Source organism: Scyliorhinus torazame, chromosome 30 (assembly GCF_047496885.1).
Source record: "Scyliorhinus torazame isolate Kashiwa2021f chromosome 30, sScyTor2.1, whole genome shotgun sequence".
NCBI classification, from domain to species: Eukaryota; Metazoa; Chordata; class Chondrichthyes; order Carcharhiniformes; family Scyliorhinidae; genus Scyliorhinus; species Scyliorhinus torazame.
The window spans coordinates 5,270,784-5,295,763 of NC_092736.1; the positions used below are offsets into that span (position 1 = coordinate 5,270,784).

The 24,980-nt window shown below is 46.4% G+C and overlaps 1 protein-coding gene across 1 annotated transcript in view; it reads left to right on the forward strand.

The window, feature by feature from the left end:
* LOC140404321 (CREB-regulated transcription coactivator 3-like) overlaps positions 1–24,980 on the forward strand; it is a 114,087-nt gene that overhangs the window by 83,665 nt on the left and 5,442 nt on the right. Inside the window, 12 exon segments of the mRNA XM_072492700.1 lie at positions 4,524–4,589; positions 5,989–6,092; positions 8,294–8,329; positions 9,736–9,821; positions 12,138–12,187; positions 13,386–13,603; positions 15,321–15,613; positions 15,998–16,177; positions 20,619–20,774; positions 22,595–22,720; positions 22,722–22,773; positions 22,776–22,796. Of these exon segments, the coding sequence (XP_072348801.1) occupies positions 4,524–4,589; positions 5,989–6,092; positions 8,294–8,329; positions 9,736–9,821; positions 12,138–12,187; positions 13,386–13,603; positions 15,321–15,613; positions 15,998–16,177; positions 20,619–20,774; positions 22,595–22,720; positions 22,722–22,773; positions 22,776–22,796 (1,388 nt within the window).

Genomic DNA, 24,980 nt, shown 5'->3' on the forward strand with positions numbered 1-24,980 from the left:
AGGAAATGAGAGATGCATGTGATAAAGGAACATTGTGGGTGATAAAGGAACATCTGTGATTATGGGTGACTTTAATCTGCATAGAGATTGGTGAGTACAATAGAGGAGGAATTTCTGGAGTGTGTACGGAGGAATTTCTGGAGTGTTTTCTGCACCAATACATTGAGGAACCAACAAGGGAACAGGCCATCTTGAACTGGGTATTGTGCAATGAGAAATAATTAGTTGGCAATCTAGTCGTGAGAGAACCTTGAGGCTTGGTGGCCATAATACGATAGAATTCTTTATCAAGGTGGATAATGAGGTAGTTGATTCTGAGACCAGAGTCCTGAATATTAATAAAGGTAACTATGATGGTATGAGACATGAAATGAAAATGAAAATCGCTTATTGTCACAAGTAGGCTTCAAATGAAGTTACTGTGAAAAGCCCCTAGTCGCCACATTCCGGCGCCTGTTCGGGAATTGAACCGTGCTGCTGGCCTGCCTTGGTCTGCTTTAAAAGCCAGCTCTTTAGCCCTGTGCTAAACCAGCCCCTGGGTTGGCTATGATGGACTGGGGAACCTTACTGAAAGGAAGGACAGTGGACAGGCAATGGCAGCATTCAAGGAACGAATAGCTGAACTCCAAAAGTTGTTTATTCCTATTTGGCGCAAGAGTAGAAATGGAACTGTGGCCAAATACTAGAGATAGTATTAGATTCAAAGAAGAGGTATACAAATTAGCAAGAAAAAGTAATAGACCTGAGGATGGGAACAGTTTAAAATTCAGCAAAGTCGAACCAAGGGATTGATTAAGAAGGGGAAAATACAATTGGAAAGTAAGCTGGCAGGGAACATTAAAACTGATTGTAAAAGTTTCTATAGGTATGTAAAGAGAAAAAGATTAATAAACGTCAGAGATGGGGAATTTATAACTGGGAACAATGAAATGGCTGAGGTACTAAATTCGTACTTTGCTTCTGCCTTCACAAAGGAAGACATGAATAATGTACTGGAAGTTCTGAGTAACAAGGTTTAGTGAGGAGCTGAAGGAAATTAGTAGTGAAATGGCTTTGGGGAAATTAATGGGATTGAAGGCAGTTAAATCTCCAGGGCCTGATAATCTTCAATCCAGAGGATTTAAGGAAGTGATCCTAGAAATAGTAGATCCATTGGTGATCATTTTCCAAAATTCTTTGGACTCTGGAATGGTTCCGAAAGATTGGAGGGGAGCTAATATAACTCCGCTATTCAAAAAGGGAAGTAAGGAAAGCAGGGAACTATAGATTAGCGAGCCTAATATCGGTAGTAGGGAAGTTGCTAGAGTTCATTATCAAGGATTTCATAGCACATCATTTGGAAAGCATTGGTATAGTCAGACAAAGTCAGCATGGATTTACGAAAGGAAAATCATGCTTGACAAACCTACTAGAATTCTTTGAAGATGTAACTAGTAGGGTTGATCAGGGAGAACCGGTGGATGTGGTTTATTTAGACTTTCGGAAGGTCTTCGAAAAGGTCTCACATAGCCGTTTACTATGTAAAGTTAAAGCGCATGGGATTCCAGGTGGTGTCTTGTGATGGATAGAAAGCTGGTTAGCAGACAGGAAAAAAAAAGATGGAATAAATGGGTCATTTTCCGATTGGCAGGCAGTGACTAGTGGGGTACCGCAGGGATCTGTGCTAGGACCCCAACTGCTCACAGTATATATTAATAATTTGGACGAGGGAATTAAATGTATTATCTTCAAATTTGCAGATGATACAAAGTTGGGTGGGAGGGTGAGCTGTGAGGAGGATGCAGAGATGCTTCAGCGGGATTTGGACAGGCTGAGTGAGTGCGCCCTGCATGGCAGATGCAGTATAATGTGGATAAATGTGAGGTTATCCACTTCGGTAGCAAAAATAGGAAAGCAGATTATTATTTGAATGGGTGTAAATTGAGAGAAGTGGATACTCAGCAAGACCTGGTGCCCTCGTGCATCAGTCGCTGAAAGTAAGCGGCAGGTAGAGCAGGCAGTAAAGAAGGCAAATGTATGTTGGCCTTCATAGCGAGAGGATTTGAGTATCGGAATAAGGATGTTTTGCTGCAATTGTATAGGGCATTGGTGAGGCCACATCTGGAGTATTGTGTGCAGTTCTGGTGTCCTTATCTGAGGAAGGATGTTCTTGCTATGGAGGGAGTGTAGCAAAGGTTTACCAGGCTGATTCCTGTGTTGGCAGGACTAAGTTGGTTAGGATTATATTCATTAGAGTTTAGAAGTGAGGGGGGATCTCACAGAAACTTACAAAATTCTAACAGGATTAGACAGGGTAGATTCAGAAAGAATGTTCCCGATGGTGGGGGAGTCCAGAACTAGGGGTCATAGTTCGAGGATAAGGGGTAAACCTTTTAGGACTGAGGTGAGGAGAAATTTCTTCACCCAGAGAGAGGTGAATCTGTGGAATTCACTACCACAGAAAGTAGTTGAGGTGAAGACGTTAGTTAGATATAGCTCTTTGGGCAAAAGGGATGAAGCGAGGATCTGGGTATTGAACTTGATGATCAACCACGATCATAATGAATGACTGGGCAGGCCTGAAGTGCCGAATGGCCTCCTGCTTCTGTTTTCGAAGTATGTTTCTATGTACGGATGAGATCTAAATTGAAGTCCCATCTGACCTCTAAATGAATGCAAAACATCCCATGGTGTTGTTTTGAAGAAGAACAGGGCCGTTCTCTCTGGTTATTTCGCCAGTATTTATTCCCTCAAACAACATCACTGAAACAGGTTTTCCAACTATTATTCCATTGAACATAGAAATGTCCAACAAATGATCTGCCATATTCCTAGGGTAGGTACAGCACGGAGTTAGATACAGAGTAAAGCTCCCTCTACACTGTCCCCATCAAACACTCCCAGGGCAGGTACAGCACGGGGTTAGATACAGAGTAAAGCTACATCTACACTGTCCCCATCAAACTCTCCCAGGACAGGTACAGCACAGGGTTAGATAGAGAGTAAAGCTCCCTCTACACTGTCCCCATCAAACACTCCCAGGACAGGTACAGCACGGGGTTAGATACAGAGTAAAGCTCTCTCTACACTGTCCCCATCCAACACTCCCAGGACAGGTAGAGCACGGGGTTAGATACAGAGTAAAGCAGCCTCTAAACTGTCCCCATCAAACACTCCCAGGACAGGTACAGCACGGGGTTAGATACAGAGTAAAGCTCCCTCTACACTGTCCCCATCAAACACTCCCAGGACAGGTACAGCACGGGGTTAGATACAGAGTAAAGCTCCCTCTACACTGTCCCCATCAAACACTCCCAGGACAGGTACAGCACGGGGTTAGATACAGAGTAAAGCTCCCGCTACACTGTCCCCATCAAACACTCCCAGGACAGGTACAGCACGGGGTTAGATACAGAGTAAAGCTCCCTCTACACTGTCCCCATCAAACACTCCCAGGACAGGTACAGCACGGGGTTAGATACAGAGTAAAGCTTCCTCTACACTGTCCCCATCAAACACTCCCAGGACAGGTACAGCACGGGGTTAGATACAGAGTAAAGCTCCCGCTACACTGTCCCCATCAAACACTCCCAGGACAGGTACAGCACGGGGTTAGATACAGAGTAAAGCTCCCTCTACACTGTCCCCATCAAACACTCCCAGGACAGGTACAGCACGGGGTTAGATACAGAGTAAAGCTCCCGCTACACTGTCCCCATCAAACACTCCCAGGACAGGTACAGCACGGGGTTAGATACAGAGTAAAGCTCCCTCTACACTGTCCCCATCAAACACTCCCAGGACAGGTACAGCACGGGGTTAGATACAGAGTAAAGCTTCCTCTACACTGTCCCCATCAAACACTCCCAGGACAGGTACAGCACGGGGTTAGATACAGAGTAAAGCTTCCTCTACACTGTTTCCAGCAACACTGTTCACATGTATTCCCTCTATCAGTGGATCCTGTTAGAAATCGACCGATGTAACCGGGATTCAACATGTGATGCCGATGTGGTTGAACAGCTCACTCTACAGGCTCTAGCGGTTGCCTCCCCCTGGAGTTTGTGTTACTAATGTTTAGAGGAGGGACAAGGGAGGTGTTATTGGCACGGTAATATTACTCAATGAGTGAGGTGAGAGGCTTCAATGATCTTTTTCCACCTTTCTGATTATGTGGTCATTTGTGCCAAACACTAGAGTGTGTTCCCTGAATCAGTCAGCATGTTCAGGAAAAGGTGAACTGATTTCAATAGACACAGAGTGAGGGGTAATACTCGGTGCTTGTATCAAATCATCTTGTGCCTTGATCTCTCCAGTTTACAGGACCGGTACAGTCTGGATGTTGCACTAACATTCCTCCTCCAAACCAATCAAATGTGTCGGTACCATTTCTTTCGCTGTGCCTCCCTCTGCTCCTGATATCGATAGACCGCACTAGATTGCTGCTGTCTCCCATTTTCTCTCTATCGCTCTCTCACTAACACATTCGTATGTGGAGAGTCAAAGTGAATCAAAACATCGTAATTTTTTTTTGCTTTGCGAAGGAGCATCCCGCCATGGGGAAGTGAGGAGAAACCGCCTGGATTGAGACTGATCTCGGCCCTCAGCAGGTGACGCATTTTCACAATCTTACTCCTGCATTGTCTCGGAGGTTCTCTCTCTCTCTCGCTGCCTTTAGAACCACCTGCATTTTCTCAGCTGGACTCCCTGCAATTCCAGTTCTGGCTTATTAGGGATTGTGTCCCCGGTAATCAAAAGACCTCTGTCATCTCAACAGTGCTACTTTTAATTCTTGTCCACCAGCACTCCCAATTTTCTTTATTTCCCCTCCCTTTCCCAGCCTGCTCCCGAGCGGTGCTGTCCAGAACGGCAAGGTGCTCCTGAGTGACCTTGTGTGATTTTCCAAATACCTGAGATTTTGTTTCGACAATGTAGTAATTTTGTGAGGGATTTGTCGATTTATCGCACAACAAAATTCATGGGATTGAGCAGACAGGGAGTTGTTTAGTAACTCAATCCGTGTGCCATAATAAAATCCTGAGTGTTGACAGTTCTGCTCCCTCACACGTTTGAGAGGTTCCTAGCTTTCAGCCATATCAGTAGTGAGGTCGCACATTTAGAGGCACACAATTGGATGGGTGAATGGTGTTGGTATGGCGACTTGTCGGTGCTGTGTCCCCTCAATATCTGGTCGTACTGACAGCAGGGATGAAACAAGTGTAGAGTTTGAGTTTGAAAGGGACTGCTGGAAGCTGTCTGTCGACCCAATTAATTTTCAGGAACCGAATATACAAATTAGAATAATTAATTGGAGACTTAACCGATTGTCCCCCCAGCAGTGAAACAGCTCACTGATGGGCAAAGTGAAATGTGTTTACCTTTTAAAATCTGCTGGAAGAGTTTTCAATGCAGTCATTGCCTGTGATTTAGTCATGGCGATGTTTGGGAGGAGTTTTGTGTGTATATTATTTATCCTCCAACTTTATATCTCCTCTGCTACCAGTTATTCGAATGGACCTGCCTACAGAGGCCGAATGTCTCTTTGTCAGTTGTGGCTCAATGGGTAAAGCTTGTACCTCTTGAGTCAGGGGGTCACGGGTGCAAGTTACACTCCAGAGACTTGTGCATACATCCTTTGGGGCCGACGCCTCCAGTACAGCAGTGCAGGACTCCTGCACTGTCTCAGGTGCCTATTTTCAGGTGAGACCAACTTGCCCCCGCTGTCTGTCTCAGGTGGAGCTGAAACACCCTGTGATGCAATTTCAAAGAGCAGGGGAATTGTTCCCCATTTCCTTAGCCATCATTTATTATTTAAAAAAGCAGATTATCTGTTTATTATCATGTTGCTGCTGTGGGAACATTCTGTGTGCATATTTACTGTCATACTTCCTATATTGCAACATTCCAAAAGCACTTTGGGATGTCCCGAGTTGTGAAAGGCTCCATGTGAATGTTATCCCGTTTTATTTCTCTTCTTTCACTCTCGCTCTCTCCTCGTCACTTCAACAGGACCAACTCTGACTCTGCTCTGCATACCAGCGCTCTGAATCCCAATCCGCAGGATGCCTTCATGGGAGGAAACCAGTTGTTTGCGCAGCAGGATCGGCGGCTTGGTGAGGTCATGCAGAATTTCCTCTGGCAGTCTGGAATAACAAACACGGCCAGGGTTCGAAGGACCGAGACTGAGGAGATTGGGCTTAGACCCTCTGGAGTTTAGAAGAATGAGAGGCGATTTTGTTGAAATGTAGGAAATTATTTTGAGGGCTTGATGAGGTAAATGCTGAGAAGCTGGATTCCCCCCCCCTGGCTGGAGAATCTAGAAGTCGGGGGACATATTCTCAGGATTTGGGGTCTGAGATGAGGGGAAATTTTTTCCAGCAAAGTGTTTGAATCATGGAGTTCTGTACCCCAAAGAATGACCAGTCATTTAGAATCATAGAATCGACAGTGCAGAAGGAGGCCATTTGACCCATCGAGTCTGCACCGGCCCTTGTAAAGAGCGCCCTACCCATGCCCAGACCAACATTCTATGGGAAGGAGGAGAATGCAGGAAATGCAAAACATTAAAGCAAAACAAAAGCAGTTCTATGATAGAGTGTCTGGAACTTTACCATCTCTGAGTCGTGATGACATTGTGAGAGTAGAAGATTCAGGCAATTGACCGAGAAAAGCCATTGCACTTGAAGAAGTCGCACCTCGTGTGGGGTTATTTAGCACAGGGCTAAATCGCTGGCTTTGAAAGCAGACCAAGGCAGCCAGCAGCACGGTTCAATTCCCATACCAGCCTCCCCGAACAGGCGCCGTAATGTGGTGACTAGGGGCTTTTCACAGTAACTTCATTTGAAGCCTACTTGTGACAATAAGCAATTTTCATTAGAAATTGGATCACACCAAAACAGAGTTTGGGAAATACACCACATAAATAAAAGATGAAATCCTTTCTGTTTAGGGGCAGCACGGTAGCATTGTGGATAGCACAATTGCTTCACAGCGCCAGGGTCCCAGGTTCGATTCCGGCTTGGGTCTCTGTCTGTGCGGAGTCTGCACATCCTCCCCGTGTGTGCGTGGGTTTCCTCCGGGTGCTCCGGTTTCCTCCCACAGTCCAAAGATGTGCATGTTAGGTGGATTGGCCATGGTAAATTGCCCTTAGTGTCCAAAATTGCCCTTAGTGTTGGGTGGGGTTTACTGGGTTATGGGGATAGGGTGGAGGTGTTGACCTTGGGTTGGGCGCTCTTTCCAAGAGCCGGTGCAGACTCGATGGGCCGAATGGCCTCCTTCTGCACTGTAAATTCTTTAAAAAAAATAAAAAATTCTATCCCCGTAACGCAGTAACCCTACCCAACCCTTTTGGACACTAAGGGCAATTCAGCATGGCCAATCCACCTAACCTGCACATCTTTGGACTGTGGGAGGAAACCGGAGCACCCGGAGGAAACCCACGCACTCACTGGGAGGATGTGCAGACTCTGCACAGACAGTGACCCAAGCCGGAATCGAACCTGGGACCCTGGAGCTGTGAAGCAACTGTGCTAACCACTATGCTACCGTGCTGTTATATTCAAAACTGAGATCAATAGCTTTTAGTACACGAAGAAAATCAAGGAATACAGGGATGGTGGTTGGGGGGATGGAGGGGTGCGAATAGGGTGTCTCTGGCTTTTTAAATTAATTTCTGGGATGTGGGCGTCGCTGATTAGGCCAGCATTCATTGCCCATCCCTAATTGCTCCTTGAGAAGTTGGTGGTGAGCTGCCTTGTTGAATCGCCGCAGTCCATGTGGTGTAGGTACACCCATAGTGCTGTTAGGGAGGGAGTTTCCAGGATTTTGACTCAGCGACAGTGAAGGAACGGCCGATATATTTCCGAGTCAGGATGGTGAGTGGTTGGGCGGGGACTTTCCAAGTGGTGGTGCTCCCAGGTATCTGCTGCCCTTGTCCTTCTAGGTGGCAGTGGTCGTGGGTTTAGAAGGTTGTGGGTTTAGAAGGTCCTGGCGAGTTTCATGGTTTACTGACCTGGTACCAGTCATTGATTGGGTTGGCACATGAAGAATGGTGAGGTGCCAGTGAACCATGACATTATGACCAGGGAGGTGCTGAGAGAAAGGAGTCCAAAGAGAATTTTAACAAAACATTTTATTTTTGCACTTTTAGCCCAATGACTTGTGTGCAGGTTGCCACAGTAAAATTTGTAACTTCTTTAGGCTTCAGAAAGGTAAAACTATAGCTGGGATCTACCTTATTGAAATGATGAAATTCAATGTTTTCTGGTTGGTGACACTCTCTCTTATGTGATCGTGTTCCCTTTTATTTTTGCAGCAAACTATTGTGATGAGATGGACAGTCTGGGGGAAGGTGAGTTCCAATCAACCTTGCTTTGTGTTGTTGCAAGTTCATGTGCAGCCTGACGTTATCTCGGGAGTTGGAAGTATTGCCAGGGAGTCCATGTCCATCGTCTGAGGCCATTAATTCCCAGTCTTAAAACATAGTCTGGGGTCATGGCTTTAATCTGATTCAGGGTAGTGAAGAAGTGGAGATATGTAACTGGCTCATTTAAGAGGAATGTGTGATGGGGAATTGGTATGGTTAGCATACGCTGAAGATGCAGTCCAATTGCTGAAGTCCTTCATCTGAATCCGTCTTTTTACTGCTAATTGGAGTGAGCATGCCTGTGTTCTCTAGCCAAAATAATAAAGGTTGCCGCTTTGCCTACACACCACTATCCACCACGTTTTTAAAAAAATGGTCTATTTCTGTGCTTGGGATCGATACATAAGATTTTTTGCGCTGGGTACAGGAGGACTGTCAGTTTCCTTGGGTCCAGAGCTTAATAAAGACATAGTACATTCAGAGGAAAAGGGGAGATTCCATTTTTAATATATATTTTTAAATAATCTTTATTGTCACAAGTAGGCTTACATTAACACTGCAATGAAGTAACTGTGAAAAGCCCCTCGTCGCCACACTCCGGCGCCTATTCGGGTAGAGAGAGAATTCAGAATGTCCAATTCATCTAACAGCACGTCTTTCGGGACTTGTGGGAGGAACTCGGAGCACCCGGAGGAAACCCACGCAGACACGGGGAGAACGTGCAGACTCCGCACAGACAGTGACCCAAGCCGGGAATCGAACCTGGGACCCTGGAGCTGTGAAGCAACAGTGCTCACCACCGTGCTACCGTGCCGTAAAAATCCAGTTAACGGCTAGTGGCAGTCTGCTTACATTAAGCGGCCGCCTTCCAAACACATCTTTTCCCCTGTAACCAGAGACTTTGAGCAGGAGCAACCCTGGCCGTCCAGAATTAATTTCCTGTCATATAGCCGTGATCTGCCAGGTTTCTTTAGTTGAGCCCTCATTAATAATTCTTGTTACAAATACAGAAGGTTTGTGTCCCTAAAGGTTGACAGCTGGATTGCTTTTTGCTGTTAAGGAATTGTTTTGTGTGTGTGTGTGTGTGACACCATAAATTAATGAATAAAGGGACACTGATGTATTCGGTGGAGTTCTTTCAAAGTCTAAGCTTTCTACTTCATCCAGAATAAACTCTGAACATTACATCATGCCGAGTCTGGGCTTCTAGTTAATCGATAATAGTGATCGATTAATTATTTCAGTAATCGATTCAGTGTTCGATTATGAAATGGTTTCATATTATCCTAATCATTTAGTTTTGGTTTCCTTAAAGAGTTTTACTTTTGTTTCCATTCTTATTTTTTCATCATCCTCATTGCATTATTAATAGATTACTGCTTTTTATTCAGTCTTTTCATTCCCAGTCCTGACAAATGAAGACAATCTCATAAAGCTGAACAAACCTTTACCAAAACAGCTATGGGAAGCAAAGAAGGTGAGTGGCAGATTGCAGCATAACTGGTTTTAGCAAACACACAACCACTGCTTCATCGTTCTGCTCCTTTGTTTTGGAATCCACAATTCCATGCTCTATTTGTGTAGCCATTCCCCCACAATGCTGACGACTCAGCTATGACGAGGGTCAGATTTCACACAAATTAAACTTGCAAAAACAGTTGTGAAATTCAGGATTTAAAAAATAATAATGTAATAACCTTTATTGCTGTCATAAGTAGGCTTACATTAACACTGCAATGAAGTTACTGTGAAAAGCCCCTAGTCGCCACATTCCGGAGCCTTTTCAGGTACACAGAGGGAGAATTCAGAATGTCCAATTCACCTAACAAGCACGTCTTTCGGGAGGAAACCCACGCAGACACGGGGAGAACGTGCAGACTCCATACAGACAGTGACCCAAGCCAGGAATCGAACCTGGGACCCTGGTGCTGTGAGGCAACTGTGCTAACCACTGTGCTACTGTGCCGCTTCGCCGGGGGGGGGGGGGGGGGAGACACCAGTTTTAATTTTGCCGTGGAGGGTTGCAAACATGACCGTTTAATATCTGTCCAGAGCGACGGCTGATTAAACGATTGTTTTTATCTCCACACCTCTGCTCCCTGTTACCTCCTCCCCTAGCTCTAGATGAAGGCCCAGATTGCTGGACACCACTTGGGTTGAGAAGAGTTGGAGAGAAGGCAAAGTAAATCGGGATGTGACACTAAGTGTGAGTTTTAGCAGGATGTAAAATGTCGGAGAGAGGGGAAGATGGAGGCAGGGAAGGAGTTTCAGTTTTGAGGCCCTGAGAAGGAACAAATTGGAGATTAGACTTGGTTTCAGTGCATTGAAGGAGAAAAGTGAGAAAGACTGTGATGAAGGGACAGAGTGGAGGTCAGACATGAAGAAAGAATCACTTCCCTGTCAATTAGCGTTTTTTTATTAGTTAAGGGTGGACCAAAGGTAGGAAAATGGGTGAGTTACAGATTAGCCAAGATCTAATTGAATAGTTCAAAGATGTGCAGGTTAGGTGGTGTTAGGGGGATAGGTGGGTGAGTGGGCCTAGGATGGGTGCTCGGAGGGTTAGTGCAAACCTGATGGGCCGAATAGCCTCCTTCTGCACTGTAGGGATTCTAATGGAACAGGGGCTAAATCCCGTTCCTATCTTACACAATTGTTGGCTGCTGCACTAGCCTCCGTGACTATAGTCTGCGTGGGTCTCACACCCACAACCCAAAAAGATTGTGCCGGGTAATAGTAATAATAATCTTTATTGTCATAATGAAGTTACTGTGAAAAGCCCCTAGTCGCCACACTCCGGCTCCTGTTCGGGTACACACAAGGAGAATTCAGAATGTCCAAATTACCAAACTGCACGTCTTTCGGGACTTGTGGGAGGAAACTGGAGCACCCGGAGCAAACCCACGCAGACACGGGGAGAACGTGCAGACTCCGCACAGACAGTGACCCAGCGGGGAATCAAACCTGGGACCCTGGCGTTGTGAAGCACCGTGCTAACCACTGTGCTACCCGAGGTGCATTGGCCGCTCTAAATTGCCCTTTAATTGGGAAAAAAAATCCGAATTGGGTCCTCTAAATTTAGATGTTTAAAAAAAGAATATAGTGTAGCTGGCCAAGCCTTGGAAGAGTTTGAAAATGTTGATGGAACCAGAAATGTTGAGCAAAAGCAGGGACCGGTTGATGGCAGATAACTTCAACAATTGATGTGAAATGTTAGATTTTAAAAGACTTACAAACAGATAAATCACAAAAAGGTGTTGGAAACCTACAGAGAGAAATGTCGGCCTGCCCTTAGCTTTGTACAAATGCAAACTGGTCCCAACCTTTTATGATTTCAGATTTTCATGTGTGCGTGTCTGTGTGTGTGTGTGCGTGTCTGTGTGTGTGTGCGTGTCTGTGTGTGTGTGCGTGTCTGTGTGTGTGTGCGTGTCTGTGTGTGTGTGCGTGTCTGTGTGTGTGTATTTGCTGCTTCCTCTGTCTTGTTGCTGATTCTAACCCAAGCTGTGTCCAGCATTATTTCCCTTGTAATGACCTGTAAAGTAAAGGACCCTGAACAAGGCTTTATGGAAGTCGAAGTGCACCTGAAGTGCACGCTGCTTTCTTCGACAATTAGCTGAGGTTAGGACCAGCGGAGAGTGTTCCTTTTTCCCTTCCACCATTTACATTGAAATGTTGGTTTATGCTCTTCCATTTGAAGCTAAAGTATTGAAACTGGTGAAGTTCCTCGTGGAAACCTCCAGCTCCCAAAGTGATGCAGACTCATTTTTTTTTTTTTTTTACTTGCTCTATTCCTCAGGTTCAGTCCCTGTTGTCACGCCCCAAGTCCTGTGAAGTCCCTGGCATCAGGTGAGTGGATTTGGTCTCCTTGGGAATTGGGCCTGCTTTGTTTCCTCACCCAAGAATTCCTCCCTCACCCAGAAACAGAATAGCTGGTGACTCCCTGCCATTGATGAGTGAGTGGGTGTGGGATCTTGCTGTGTTTTCCTTCGCTGCAAAAATGATTCACATGCGCCGTGCTTTGAGGTGGAATGAGATACTGCATTGATGTAAGTTTCGCTATGAAACCTCACATTGTCATGCATGTAACATATAAAATTATGAAGGGAATAGATAGGATAGATGCAGGCAGGTTGTTTCCACTGGCGGGTGAAAGCAGAACTAGAGGGCATAGCCTCAAAATAAGGGGAAGTAGATTTAGGACTGAGCTCAGGAGGAACTTCTTCACCCAAAGGGTTGTGAATCTATGGAATTCCTTGCCCAGTGAAGCAGTAGAGACTCCTTCATTAAATGTTTTTAAGATAAAGATAGATAGTTTTTTGAAGAATAAAGGGATTAAGGGTTATGGTGTTCGGGCCGGAAAGTGGAGCTGAGTCCACAAAAGATCAGCCATGATCTCATTGAATGGTGGAGCAGGCTCGAGGGGCCAGATGGCCTACTCCTGCTCCTAGTTCTTATGTTCTTATGACGGAGTGCAAGAAAAGTTTTTCAGTAAATTCATTATGTTTTTCTTTAAAACAATATTTGTTTATGCCATCTTTATTCTTGCGGTGGGATATGTTGTAATATCTGTTTAGGATGTAATGTGGGAGTGATAGGTTACCGAGAGGTAGGCAGGATACACACTTGAGGTTACTGTCAGGTCAGCCATAATCTTACTAAATAGCAGAGCAGCCGTGAGGGGCTGAATGGCCCACTCCTCCTTGTTCATATGTTCATATTTTTGTTGTTGATAATTTGTGTTTCAACAGATTGTGTGCTCAAGTTCCAGTCTCTGACTTGAATGTATAATCTAGGCCGACACCACAATGCCACATTGAGCCTGCCTTGGTGCAGAGGGGGTGCTGCCTGAACACAAATGAACTGTTTATTTGCCTCGCTGACCATGGGAAATAGCTGCTGAAATAGTTTGTTACAGTTACGTGGGCACTTCCCTGATAAAGTCAATAGTATGTGAAATGCTTTCTCATGTGATTAAATGCTGTATAAATGCAAGTTTTTTGGATTTTAAACTTGGCATTCTTGTGTTTTGATTCCCTCCTCCAAGTATCTATCCTTCCCCAGACCAGAATGTTGGGCTGTCACACTTTCAAGCATCCTTGAACACAGGAGGCTCTCTTCCCGACCTCACAAACCTTCACTTCCCATCCCCTCTGCCGACCCCTCTGGACCCCGAGGACAGCACCTTTCCCAGTATCAGTGGAGGGAACAGTACCAGCAACCTTGCTGCCACCATGACCCACCTGGGCATAAGCAACAACCAAGGTGAGGGAGCTGTTTGTACGGAGGCTTGATCAATGCTGCTTTAACAAGCCAGTTTTCATTGTTTTTCTTACATATTGGGGAGCAACGCTTGGGTGGTACCTGCTTGACTTTTTAAAGCTGTGAAGTATGTTAACAAGCTCGTCTATGAGTCAGCTTTTGCCTACAACACGCACAAACAGACTCAAAAACAGCTTCTTCCCCGCTGTTACCAGACTCCTAAACGACCCTCTTATGGACTGACCTCATCACCACTACACCCCTGTATGCTTCACCCGATGCCGGTGTTATCTAGTTACATTGTGTACCTTGTGTTGCCCTATTATGTATTTTCTTTTATTTCCTTTTCATTTAATGCACTAAATGATCTGTTGAGCCGCTCGCGAAAAAATACTTTTCACTGTACCTCTGTACACGTGACAATAAACAAATCCAAATCCAATCCAACAACAGAACTATTAACACATAACCGTTCCACAGTCAGACCAATGAAGGCGCCACTTATTCATGCTGACTAATGTAAGAATCGCTTATTGTCACAAGTAGGCTTCAATGAAGTTACTGTGAAAAGCCCCTAGTCGCCACATTCCGGCGCCTGTTCGGGGAGGCCGGTACGGGAATTGATCCCGCACTGCTGGCACTGTTCTGCATTACAAGCCAGCTGTTTAGCTCACTGTGCAAAACCAGCCCCTATGGATGATCTAAACCAGACTAGGAATGATCTACTTCAATGCCCCGTGATCTCAGACAGGAGAATAATCCCGTCATCGTTATTGACCCGGTGGGCAGGAAGCAGGACAATGTTCAGCTGGAAATTGCACACCTTATCCAGCAACTCCTGGGAACCGCCTATGGGTGAATATTGGCAAAGGTGCAACTGAGTAGCCTGATGCTCTTTTTTAAAATACATTTAGAGTACCCAATTCATTTTTTTTTTTCTAATTAAGGAGCAATTTAGCCCGGCCAAACCATCTACCCTGCACATCTTTTTGGGTTGTGGGGGTGAGGCCCACGCAGACACGGAGAGAACGTGCAGACTCCACACAGGCAGCGACCCAAGCTGGGCATCGAACCTGGGACCCTGGAGCTGTGAAGTGACAGTGTTACCCACTGTGCTGCCGTGCCGCATCAGTGGCTGTGTGAGATATCATAGCCCTACCTACTGGCCACAGACCAGACTCACCCGGCACAGGTCAGTGCTTGGAGGCTGGGCACCTTGGCAGATTCCCCAGTCCTCTCCCAATGGGAGCCGGGATCAGTGAGGCTGGGCATCCTGCCTCTTCGGTCAGTTAGTTCGGTCCACTGAGGATTCAACCTAGAACCTTGCAGTTGTGCCGGGATTTTTTATGATCATATTCAATTCTACATTGACAATATGTCACCAAGAATGTGAGTGGCGTTCATGTCAAAGTGTTCTTGCCTCATGCAACCATATTTATTGAAAAGTTGAGAATTTTACAGCTGAGACGAAGGCTGTTCTGCCCATCCAGCTTGTGCCAGCCCTTTGAAAGAGAATCCAATGACTCCCACTCCTCTCTTGCGCTTTTCCCATAGTCCTGCAAATCTTACCTTTTTAAGCATTATCCAGTTCTCTTTTGAAAGTTGCTATAGAATTGCTCCCAGATCAGCACGTTTCACATCTTGATGATTTTTGTTATTGGAAGCGTTTCAGTTTTTGATTTTTTTTTCCGCCCCTCCCCCCCGCCCCCAACTTTTCCAGGTCTGTCCACTTCTTTGCACAGCTCGCTAAGTAACCCATCAATACAGGCATCACTCAGCAACTCGGTGCTGCAGTCTCCATTAAGCAACCACTCCCTCAGCAACCCCTCCATCCACTCCTCACTACGGTCATCGCTAAGCAACCCGTCGATACCAACCGCCTTGAAGAGCTCGCCACGGCGACGGCAGACACCAGTCAGTCCGCTCACACTCTCACCGGGGATGGAGTCTCGGAGGCCTCTCGGTAAACAATTCTCGCCAACAATGTCACCGACGCTGTCTTCAATTGCACAAGTAAGAGTGATGAACTTATTTTAACGTATCCCCAGCGTAACTTGGTTGGGGGGGGGGTTGCAGGCAGTTGGTGCAATTGCACTCTGATAATGGAAGGTTTCCACATTAGTGCAGGATGTAACGTTTGGACTTGCAGTGTGTTTCCGCTGTCTCTGGCTCATTGTGCCAGCCTTGACTCCATGGTAGGCCAGGCAGCCAAACAGGTGAAGGGAAGAGGCACATCTTGCTCATTTACAAGCAGAAGTAACCACAGCCGTTATGTGCGCGTTGAGGGCGAGCGTTTTGGGTTGCGGGGGAAGGATTGTTTCCCCACACATGGACCAGGAGAGAAGCCAGCCATTTCACCCCCCGACACACGGTCTGAATCTGTCTTCTGGTTTACAGGGAGTTGCCTTGGATACGAGTAATATGACAATGGAACACCTACCACCTTATCCCCTCTATCAGCAGCTGCACCTGTCCCAGCAGAAGGTGCAGCAATCACAGCACCCACAGGGACAGTCGCCTGTGTCTCCTCTTCATCACCTCTCTCAGCCATTGCCAATAGAGCTGCAGTCTCCCAGTGTAAGTGATCAGTATTGTGCAGCCTTCTTTTATTTATATATATGTATATTATATAATATATATTTAGTATATGTATACTGTTATGGGCCAGGGTTTAGAGAACCCCAAAGTGTATCATGGAGTTCACCTGACCCACAATTTTAAATAAATTGTGGTAAGGGGAGCACACGGCCCACTCTACAGGTGTGGCACAACAGAAACGGAAAAGTAATTTTTAAAGCAAAACAATGTTTATTCTATGAACTCAAGTTAACCTTTTTAAAACATACAGTGAACATCTTAGCAACCATCAATTCAAATAAAACCCCCAAAGAATACAACACTAAGTAATCCTGAATAACTTCCCAAACAACATCCAGAAGACTTAAAACACCTTTTACCAGAAGCACATCAGGTTAAAGTCACTACTGTTATTAGTTTTAAATCACCAGGATCGATTTACAGTCTTTAGGTTACAGAGAGAGATTCATACACCTGGCTGTGACTGCAGCTATCCAGCTCTGAAAATGAAACTAAAACACACCCTGCAGCAAACAGCCTAAAACGAAAGTAAAAAGCTGACAGACAGCCCAGCTCCACCCACTCTCTGACATCACTGCAGTAGTAAACACACATTTCTTAAAGGTACTCTCACATGACAATACACATACATGTATAGTGATTGTGTTTGTGTGGGATGCCCAGAATTGCTCACGGTACTCCAGGTGTGGTCTAACCAGACCTCTGTAAAACAGAAGCATGACTTCAACCCCCTTGTCTCCTAGTCCTCTAGATATAAAGACCAGCTTTCCATTCATTTTGTTTGAATATAAATGTAGAGTACCCAATTATTTTATTTTCCAATTAAGGGGCAATTTAGTGTGGCCAATCCACCTAACCTGCACATCTTTGGGTTGTGGGGGTGAGACCCACGCAGACACGGGGAGAATGTGCAAACTCCACACGGACAGTGACCCAGGGCTGGGATTCGAACCCGGGTCCTCAGCGCCGTAATCCCAGTGCTAACCACTGCGCCATGTGCCGCCCTATCTTTCCATTAATAATAATAATCTTTATTATTGTCACAAGTAGGCTTACATTAACACTGCAATGAAGTTACTGTGAAAATCCCCTAGTCGCCACATTCCGGCGCCTGTTCGGGTACACTGAGGGAGAATTCAGAATGTCCAAATTACCTAACAAGCACGTCTTTCGGGACTTGTGGGAGGAAACCGGAACACCTGGAGGAAACCCACCCAGACACTGGGAGAACGTGCAGACTCCGCACAGACAGTGACCCAAGCCGGGAATCGAACCCGGGACCCTGGAGCTATGAAGCAACAGTGCTAACCACTGGGCTATCGGCCGCCCTATAACCTTTTTATCCATGACATTTTAATGATCTACCTGCCTGGACCCCCAAATCTCATTGTGTCTCCACTGTCTCCAGAAATGTACCCGTTAGAAAGTGCCCAGTTCTATCCGTTTAAGTTGCATACTTGCCCACATTGATAGCCATTTGACACTATTCTGCCTACTCACTTAATCTGTTAATAACTCTGTTGGCGTCCAAGCTGCTGAGGTGACATGACTGTAAATGAGCACATTGATTATTTTGCAAAAAATACACATGAGCAATTTAAAGCTTTCAGTGTGAACAGTCAATTTGCTGCGCTGCTCATTTTATGAAGAAAGAGTAGTAACAACAATTTGCATTTATATAGCACCTTTTAGATAGCTAAGCATGGCACTAAGCCCACAGAAGGGGATAGAAAAGCTTCTTGAAAGAGGTTGATGGTGAGAAGCACCTGGAACAAGGATTGAGACGCGGAAAGATTAGAGCCCAGGCAGGCTGAAGGCACAGAGACACCGATGGCGGAGTGATTAAAATCGGGGGGGGGGGGGGGGGGGGGGGCAGTGCCGGAGGGCAGAATCGGAGAAGCAAGGGCAGCATGGTGGCGCGACTGAGTAGCACTGCTGCCTCATGGTGCCGAGGTCCCAGGTTCGATCCCGGCTCTGGGTCACTGTCCGTGTGGAGTTTATTCTTTAGAAAGGCATCTATCTTTTTCTTAAAAACGTTTAAAGAAGGAGCCTCAACTGCTTCACTGGGCAAGGAATTCCAGAGATTCACAACCCTTTGGGTGAAGAAGTTCCCCCTACACTCCGTCCTAAATCTACCTCCCCTTATTTTGGGGATAACGGGGAGCCAATGGATGTGGTGTATCTGGATTTCCAGAAAGCTTTTGACAAGGTGCCACACAAAAGGTTGCTGCATAAACTAAAGATGCATGGCATTGAGGGTAAAGTGGTAGCATGGGTAGAGGATTGGTTAACTAACAGAAAGCAGAGAGTGGGGATAAATGGGTGTTTCTCTGGTTGGCAACCTGTAACTAGTGGGGTCCCTCAAGGATCAGTGTTGGGCCCGCAGTTGTTCACAATTTACATAAACGATTTGGAGTTGGGGACCAAGTGCAATGTGTCAAAGTTTGCAGACGACACTAAGATGAGTGGTAAAGCAAAAAGTGCAGAGGATACCGGAAGTCTGCAGAAGGATTTGGATAGGTTGGGTGAATGGGCTAGGGTCTGGCAGATGGAATTCAATGTTGCCAAGTGTGAGGCTATCCATTTTGGGAGGAATAACAGCAGAATGGATTATTATTTCAACGGTAAGATGTTAAAACATGCTGCTGTGCAGAGGGACCTGGGTGTGCTGGTGCACGAGTCGCAAAAAGTTGGTGTGCAGGTGCAGCAGGTGATTAAGAAGACTAATCGAGTTTTGTCTTTCATTGCTAGAGGGATGGAGTTCAAGACTAGTGAGGTTATGCTGCAATTGTATAGAGTGTTGGTGAGGCCGCATCTGGAGTATTGTGTTCAGTTTTGGTCTCCTTACCTGAGAAAGGACATATTGGCACTGGAGGGAGTGTAGAGGAGATTCACTAGGTTGATCCCAGAGTTGAGGGGATTAGATTATGACGAGAGGTTGAGTAGACTGGGACTGTACTCATTGGAATTTAGAAGGATGCGGTGGGGATCTTATTGAGACATATAAAATTATGAAGGGAATAGATAGGATAGATGCGGGCAGGTTGTTTCCACTGGTCGGGGAAAGCAGAACTAGGGGGCATAGCCTCAAAATAAGGGGAGGTAGATTTAGGACTGAGTGTAGGGGGAACTTCTTCACCCAAAGGGTTGTGAATCTCTGGAATTCCTTGCCCAGTGAAGCAGTTGAGGCTCCTTCTTTAAACGTTTTTAAGAAAAAGATAGATGCCTTTCTAAAGAATAAAGGGATTTGGGGATATGGTGTATGGGCCGGAGAGTCGAGCTGAGTCCACAAAGATCAGCCATGATCTCATTAAATGGCGGAGCAGGCTCGAGGGGCCAGATGGCCTACTCCTGTTCCTAGTTCTTATGGAGTTTGCACATTCTCCCCGTGTTTGGTGGGTTTCGCCCCCACAACACAAAGATGTTCAGGGCAGGTGGATTGGCCACGCTAAATTGCCCCTTAATTGGAAAAAATTAATTGGGTACTCTAAATTTTTTTTTTTTAAAGAATCGGAGACGCACCTGGACCTGAGAGGGTTGTAAGACCGGAGAGCGAGGGGCCAATGGAGGAATGTGAAAACTGCACAATGCAGCATTACTGACACCTGAATTATGGCCCCACGTTCAAGCTCAATTCTAATCAAGCTCGTTCAAATTTTACATATAAACAGGTTTCCGCTGTTGCCTGACTAACCCTTGGTTCACCCTGTGTGGCAGATTGAAAACTCTCAATCATCTGCCTCAAGTTAGTGTTTGAACCCTGTCATTCATCAGTCACCACCCTGAATGAGATAGCTCCAGTGCACACAATACTTTGTTTCAAATAAGCCCCCTGCTGGATGAATGGAATAAGACAACTCCTAGATTCTTGGCCGTCAGGAAGGACCCTGGAATTAAATAGATTGTACACTCGCTCTTTTGTTTACTAATTAACATCCCAATTTTCAATAGTAACTAGCCTACACCTGTCTCTACCAGCTCAGTGTTAAGGAAGACAGCTGGATTTAATATTACCTGAACTGATTTTTAAGCACGTATATAGAATCTCTGCACTGCAGAGATTCAGACCATTCAGCCCATCGAGTCTGCACCGACCCTCAGAAAGAACATCCTACCTAGGCCCACTCCCCCACCCTATTCCCGCAACCCCACCTAACGCGCACATCTTTGGACATGTGGGAGGAAACGGGAGCACCCGGAGGAAACCCACACAGACACGGGGAGAATCACCCAAGGCCAGAATTGAACCCAGGTCCCTGCTGCTGTGGGGCATAATGTTTAGATGATAGAGGTAAAGAGCAAATTGTTACAGTGCTATTTATGCAAAATAACCTGCATTATGTTAAATGAATTAGATGAAATATTGTTTGAAGCTTTTTGCACAATCTATTACTTAGCCCCACTTTGTGCTATTTGACAGAATGACACAATGGATAACATCTTCAGTGATCCATATTTTGAGCAACACTTGGTTGGCAGACAGACCAAGCCATTGTCACAGCAGGTATGGAAGTTTGCCATCAGCAAGCCTATGGAGATCCACAGTCTAGGGATGTCAGAATATGATCGGTTTATGGTATGCTAATTATTTTACATAGTGGTGTACCTCCGTGATCAGAGTGTGATGTGATTCTCTCTGTCCTCATCTCAACCAGTGGCGACTTGTGGTGTTTACATTGACCCATTCGTTCCCTTCCATCTGTCCATCCGTCAGTCTGTGAACAGTCTGTTAACCACCATCCGATTTTCTTTTTTTTTCAATAAATTTAGTGTACCCAATTATTTTTTGGTTTTTTTTCCAATTAAGGGGCAATTTACCGTGGCCAATCCCCCTAACCTGCACATCTTTTGGGTTGTGGGGGTGAAACACACGCAGACAGGGGGAAAATGTGCAAACTCCACACGGACAGTGACCCGGGGCCAGGATTCGAACTCATGTCCTCAGCGCCACAGTCCCAGTGCTATCCACTGCGCCACATGCCGCCCTCCCCATCCGATTTTCACCAGCTTAATTCAGAAGAGCACCTCAGAATAAAAACGTGAAACCATGAGATAGCGAGGCATGAGTAGGCCATTGGCCCCTCGAGCCTGCTCCGCCGTTCGATAAGATCGTGCCTGATTTGATTGTGACCTCCAGTGCACTTTGCTGCCCGACCCCCCAAACCCTCGACTCTCCCGTCAATCAAAAAACTGCCTAGCTCGACCTTCAATATATATTCAGTGACCCAGCCCCAAGTGCTCCTGGGGGAGAGAATTCCAAAGACTCTCTTTTTGCATCGCCATCTCAACCACATGAAAATATGGCTCAGCTCCCCGTCATCTGCTGCCCACGGTAACCCAGCCTCTTGCTGCCTGCTCTGTAACCAGCATCCTTGCGGCCTTCTAAGCTACCTTGTGCTCACCCGTAAGTACCTTCCCCAGCCATCACTGAAAAGATGAACATAGAAAACTCTTCCTGTCCGATCAGAGGCTCAAAACCCCAAAGCCATCTGTCGAATGTCCCCCTTGAGTTTACTGACTCAGTCATCCTTCCTGTGCAATCCGTTCTGTTCTTCTATCACCATATCGCCATAAAGTTAAACTGTGTATCTCTCCCTCCTTACATTTCTGGCACCGGGGCACTGAAATATACTGGTGTATGTTCACTGAGTAAATGCTGTATATCAGGATCCAATGCACGGAACGCTTGAGTCGGTAAAATCCCTGTCCCAGTTAATAACTACCAATGAGAAAATAAAAGACTTGAATTTATACAGTGACTTTCTCAGCCTCAACAACCCAATTACGGCCAACGTTTAATGTATATTCCTTTATTAAGCTGTAATTAGTTTCTGTAATGTACAAAACACGGCAGTCGATATGTGCTCAGCAAGCTCCCACAATCAGCAGTGTGACCCATGACAGATAATCTGTTGATTGAGAGATATATCTTGTCCAGGGCTTCAAGGTAAATCCCCTGTTTTTCTTCAAAATATTGCCACCCACGGGATCTTTTACCCCCACCCGAGAGAACAGATGGTCCTCGGTTTAATGTCTTAAGTGAAGACAATTGTAGCACCCCCTCTGGACTGCACTGGGGGTGTCAGCTCAGATTTGTTGTCCTGTGGGGTTGAGTTTGAACTCTCAATGTTCGGATTCCGAGGCGAATGTGCTGCCCATTGAGTCATGGCAAACAAACCGGGATTGGGATTGCGAAAGTACCGGAGAACCCAAAACAGGCGAGACCAATGAGGCTGAACCTCAAACGGAGCCTAATCTCGAACTGGGGATTGCCAGAGGCCTTAGTTTGGCCACGGGTGGAATAATTAACCAGCCCACACCGTCTTACAACAGAGGTCAAATTCTCAAAACTGTTCTTTTTCTCTCTCTCGCCTCCTTCTCTCCCCCACCCCACAGCTAGAGCAGTTCAACATGTTGGGAAGTCCAGTCAACGCGCTGGCAATAAGTAGCAACAACTTCTACAACCCGGGCTCCAGCCTACACTATTCCCAGGCCTCCTCGGCGGGTTTGATCGGGACCCTGCCAAGACCAGTCCCAGCTGAAACCCAACCTGCTGTACTCCACCTGCACTGGCAATATCCCAACATCATTTTGACAGGTGAGCAACTCCGTGCTAACATCTGCTTGGGGAAACTAGGTAAATGCACAAGGAATGGAGGAATTACATCGATGGGAACAAAAGCGAAATAAAGTCGAAAATATTGGAAACTGCCAACATTTCGGGAAACGTCTGTGGAGAGAGGAACAGAGTTCCTTCAGTGACCATTCATCACATTGTGTTGATAGAGTGGGATGAAGAGTGGGTTGGAGGCGACTTGTGTGCAGGATAAGCACCAGCATACACCAGTTGCGCTGAATGGCCTATTTCTGTGCTGTATAGTCATCTCATCAATATGAACCTAATGTTTCCCAGGAGGCTGGCAGGATGGCACACTGGTTAGCACTGCTGCCTCACGGCGCCGAGGTCCCAGGTTCGATCCCGGCTCTGGGTCACTGTCCGTGTGGAGTTTCCACATTCTCCCCGTGTCTGCGTGGGTCTCGCCCCCACAACCCAAAGATGTGCAGGGTAGGTGGATTGGACACACTAAATTGTCCTTAATTGGAAAAAATTTAATCAATTAAATAAGTAACAATTATGTAATAATGAAGTAATAAATAAGTAGCGGGGATGCCAGAGGTAATGCAGACACTCGGAGTTTGGAGAGTTCTCGGGATATAAATTAAATATGGGAAAGAGCAAACTTTTTATCCCGTGTTTTTGTTTTTTGCCAGTTGTTGATATTTGCTTTTTGTTTATCTCTTTTTTTCATTTGTTGTTAGTTTAATATATTATTTAAATAACGTTTAATGTATATTCCTTTATTAAGTTGTAAAAACGGAAAATCTCTGTTTGAAAAATGTCAATAAAATATATATTGTTTTAAAAAAGTAATAATAAGAATTCCGACAGTGCTGAAGGAGGCCATTCGGCCCATCGAGTCTGCACCGACCTCTTTGAACGACCACACTAGCTAGGCCCAATCCCTTGCCCAATTCTTGCAACCCCACCCTCAGGGGCAATTTATCATGGCCAATCTACCTACCTTGCTCATCTTGGACTGTGGGAGGAAACCGGCCACCCGGAGGAAACCCACGCACACACGGGGAGGACGTGCAAACTCCGCACAGACAGACACCTGAGGCCGGAATTGAACCCTGGTGCTGTGGGGGCAGCAGTGCTAACCACCGTGCTGCCCTTATATTGAGGACGCTCTGCCATTATTGATGACAACCCTGACTGATCAGAGTGTCTGCATGTCCTGCTATTCTCTCTCTCTCTCTCTCTCTCCCCCTCGCTCTCCCCCCGCTCTCTCCCCCTCTCTATCTCTCCCTCTCCCCCTCTATCTCTCTTCCTCTCTCCCTCCCCTCTTTCTTTCTTCACCTCTCTCTCTCTCTCTCTCTGCCCTTCTCTCTCTCTGTCTCTCTCTCTGTCCCTCTCACTCTCGCTCTCGCTCTCTCTCTCTCCCCTCTCTCTCTCTCTCCCCTCTCTCTCTCTCTCCCCCTCTCTCTCTCTCCCCTCTCTCTCTCCCCCTCTCTCTCTCTCTCCCCCCTCTCTCTCTCTCCCCCTCTCTCTCTCCCCCCCTCTCTCCCCGTCCCTCTCTCCCCTCTCTCTCCCCTCTCTCTCCCCTCTCTCTCCCCCTCTCTCTCCCCTCTCTCTCCCCTCTCTCTCTCCCTCTCTCTCTCCCCCTCTCTCTCTCACCCTCTCTCTCTCACCCTCTCTCTCTCACCCTCTCTCTCCCCCTCTCTCTCCCCCTCTCTCTCTCTCCCCTCTCTCTCTCCCCCTCTCTCTCTCCCCCTCTCTCTCTCCCCCTCTCTCTCTCCCCCTCTCTCTCTCCCCTCTCTCTCTCCCCCTCTCTCTCTCCCCCTCTCTCTCTCTCCCCCTCTCTCTCCCCCTCTCTCTCTCTCCCCCCCTCTCTCTCTCTCCCCCCCTCTCTCTCTCCCTCTCTCTCTCTTCCCTCTCTCTCTCTCCCCCTCTCTCTCTCCGTCCCTCTCTCTCTCCCCCTCTCTCCGTCCCTCTCACTCTCGCTCTCTCTCTCCCCTCTCTCTCTCTCCCCCTCTCTCTCTCTCTCCCCCTCTCTCTCTCCTCCCTCTCTCTCTCTCCCCTCTCTCTTTATCTCTCCCTCTCTCGCACTCTCTCTGTCTCTCTCTCTTTCTCTCTCTTTCTCATGCTTATCTAGTTTCCCCCTTAAGTCCATCTGTGCTGTTCATCCCAGCCATGTGATTCCGAGTTCCATGTTGTTCC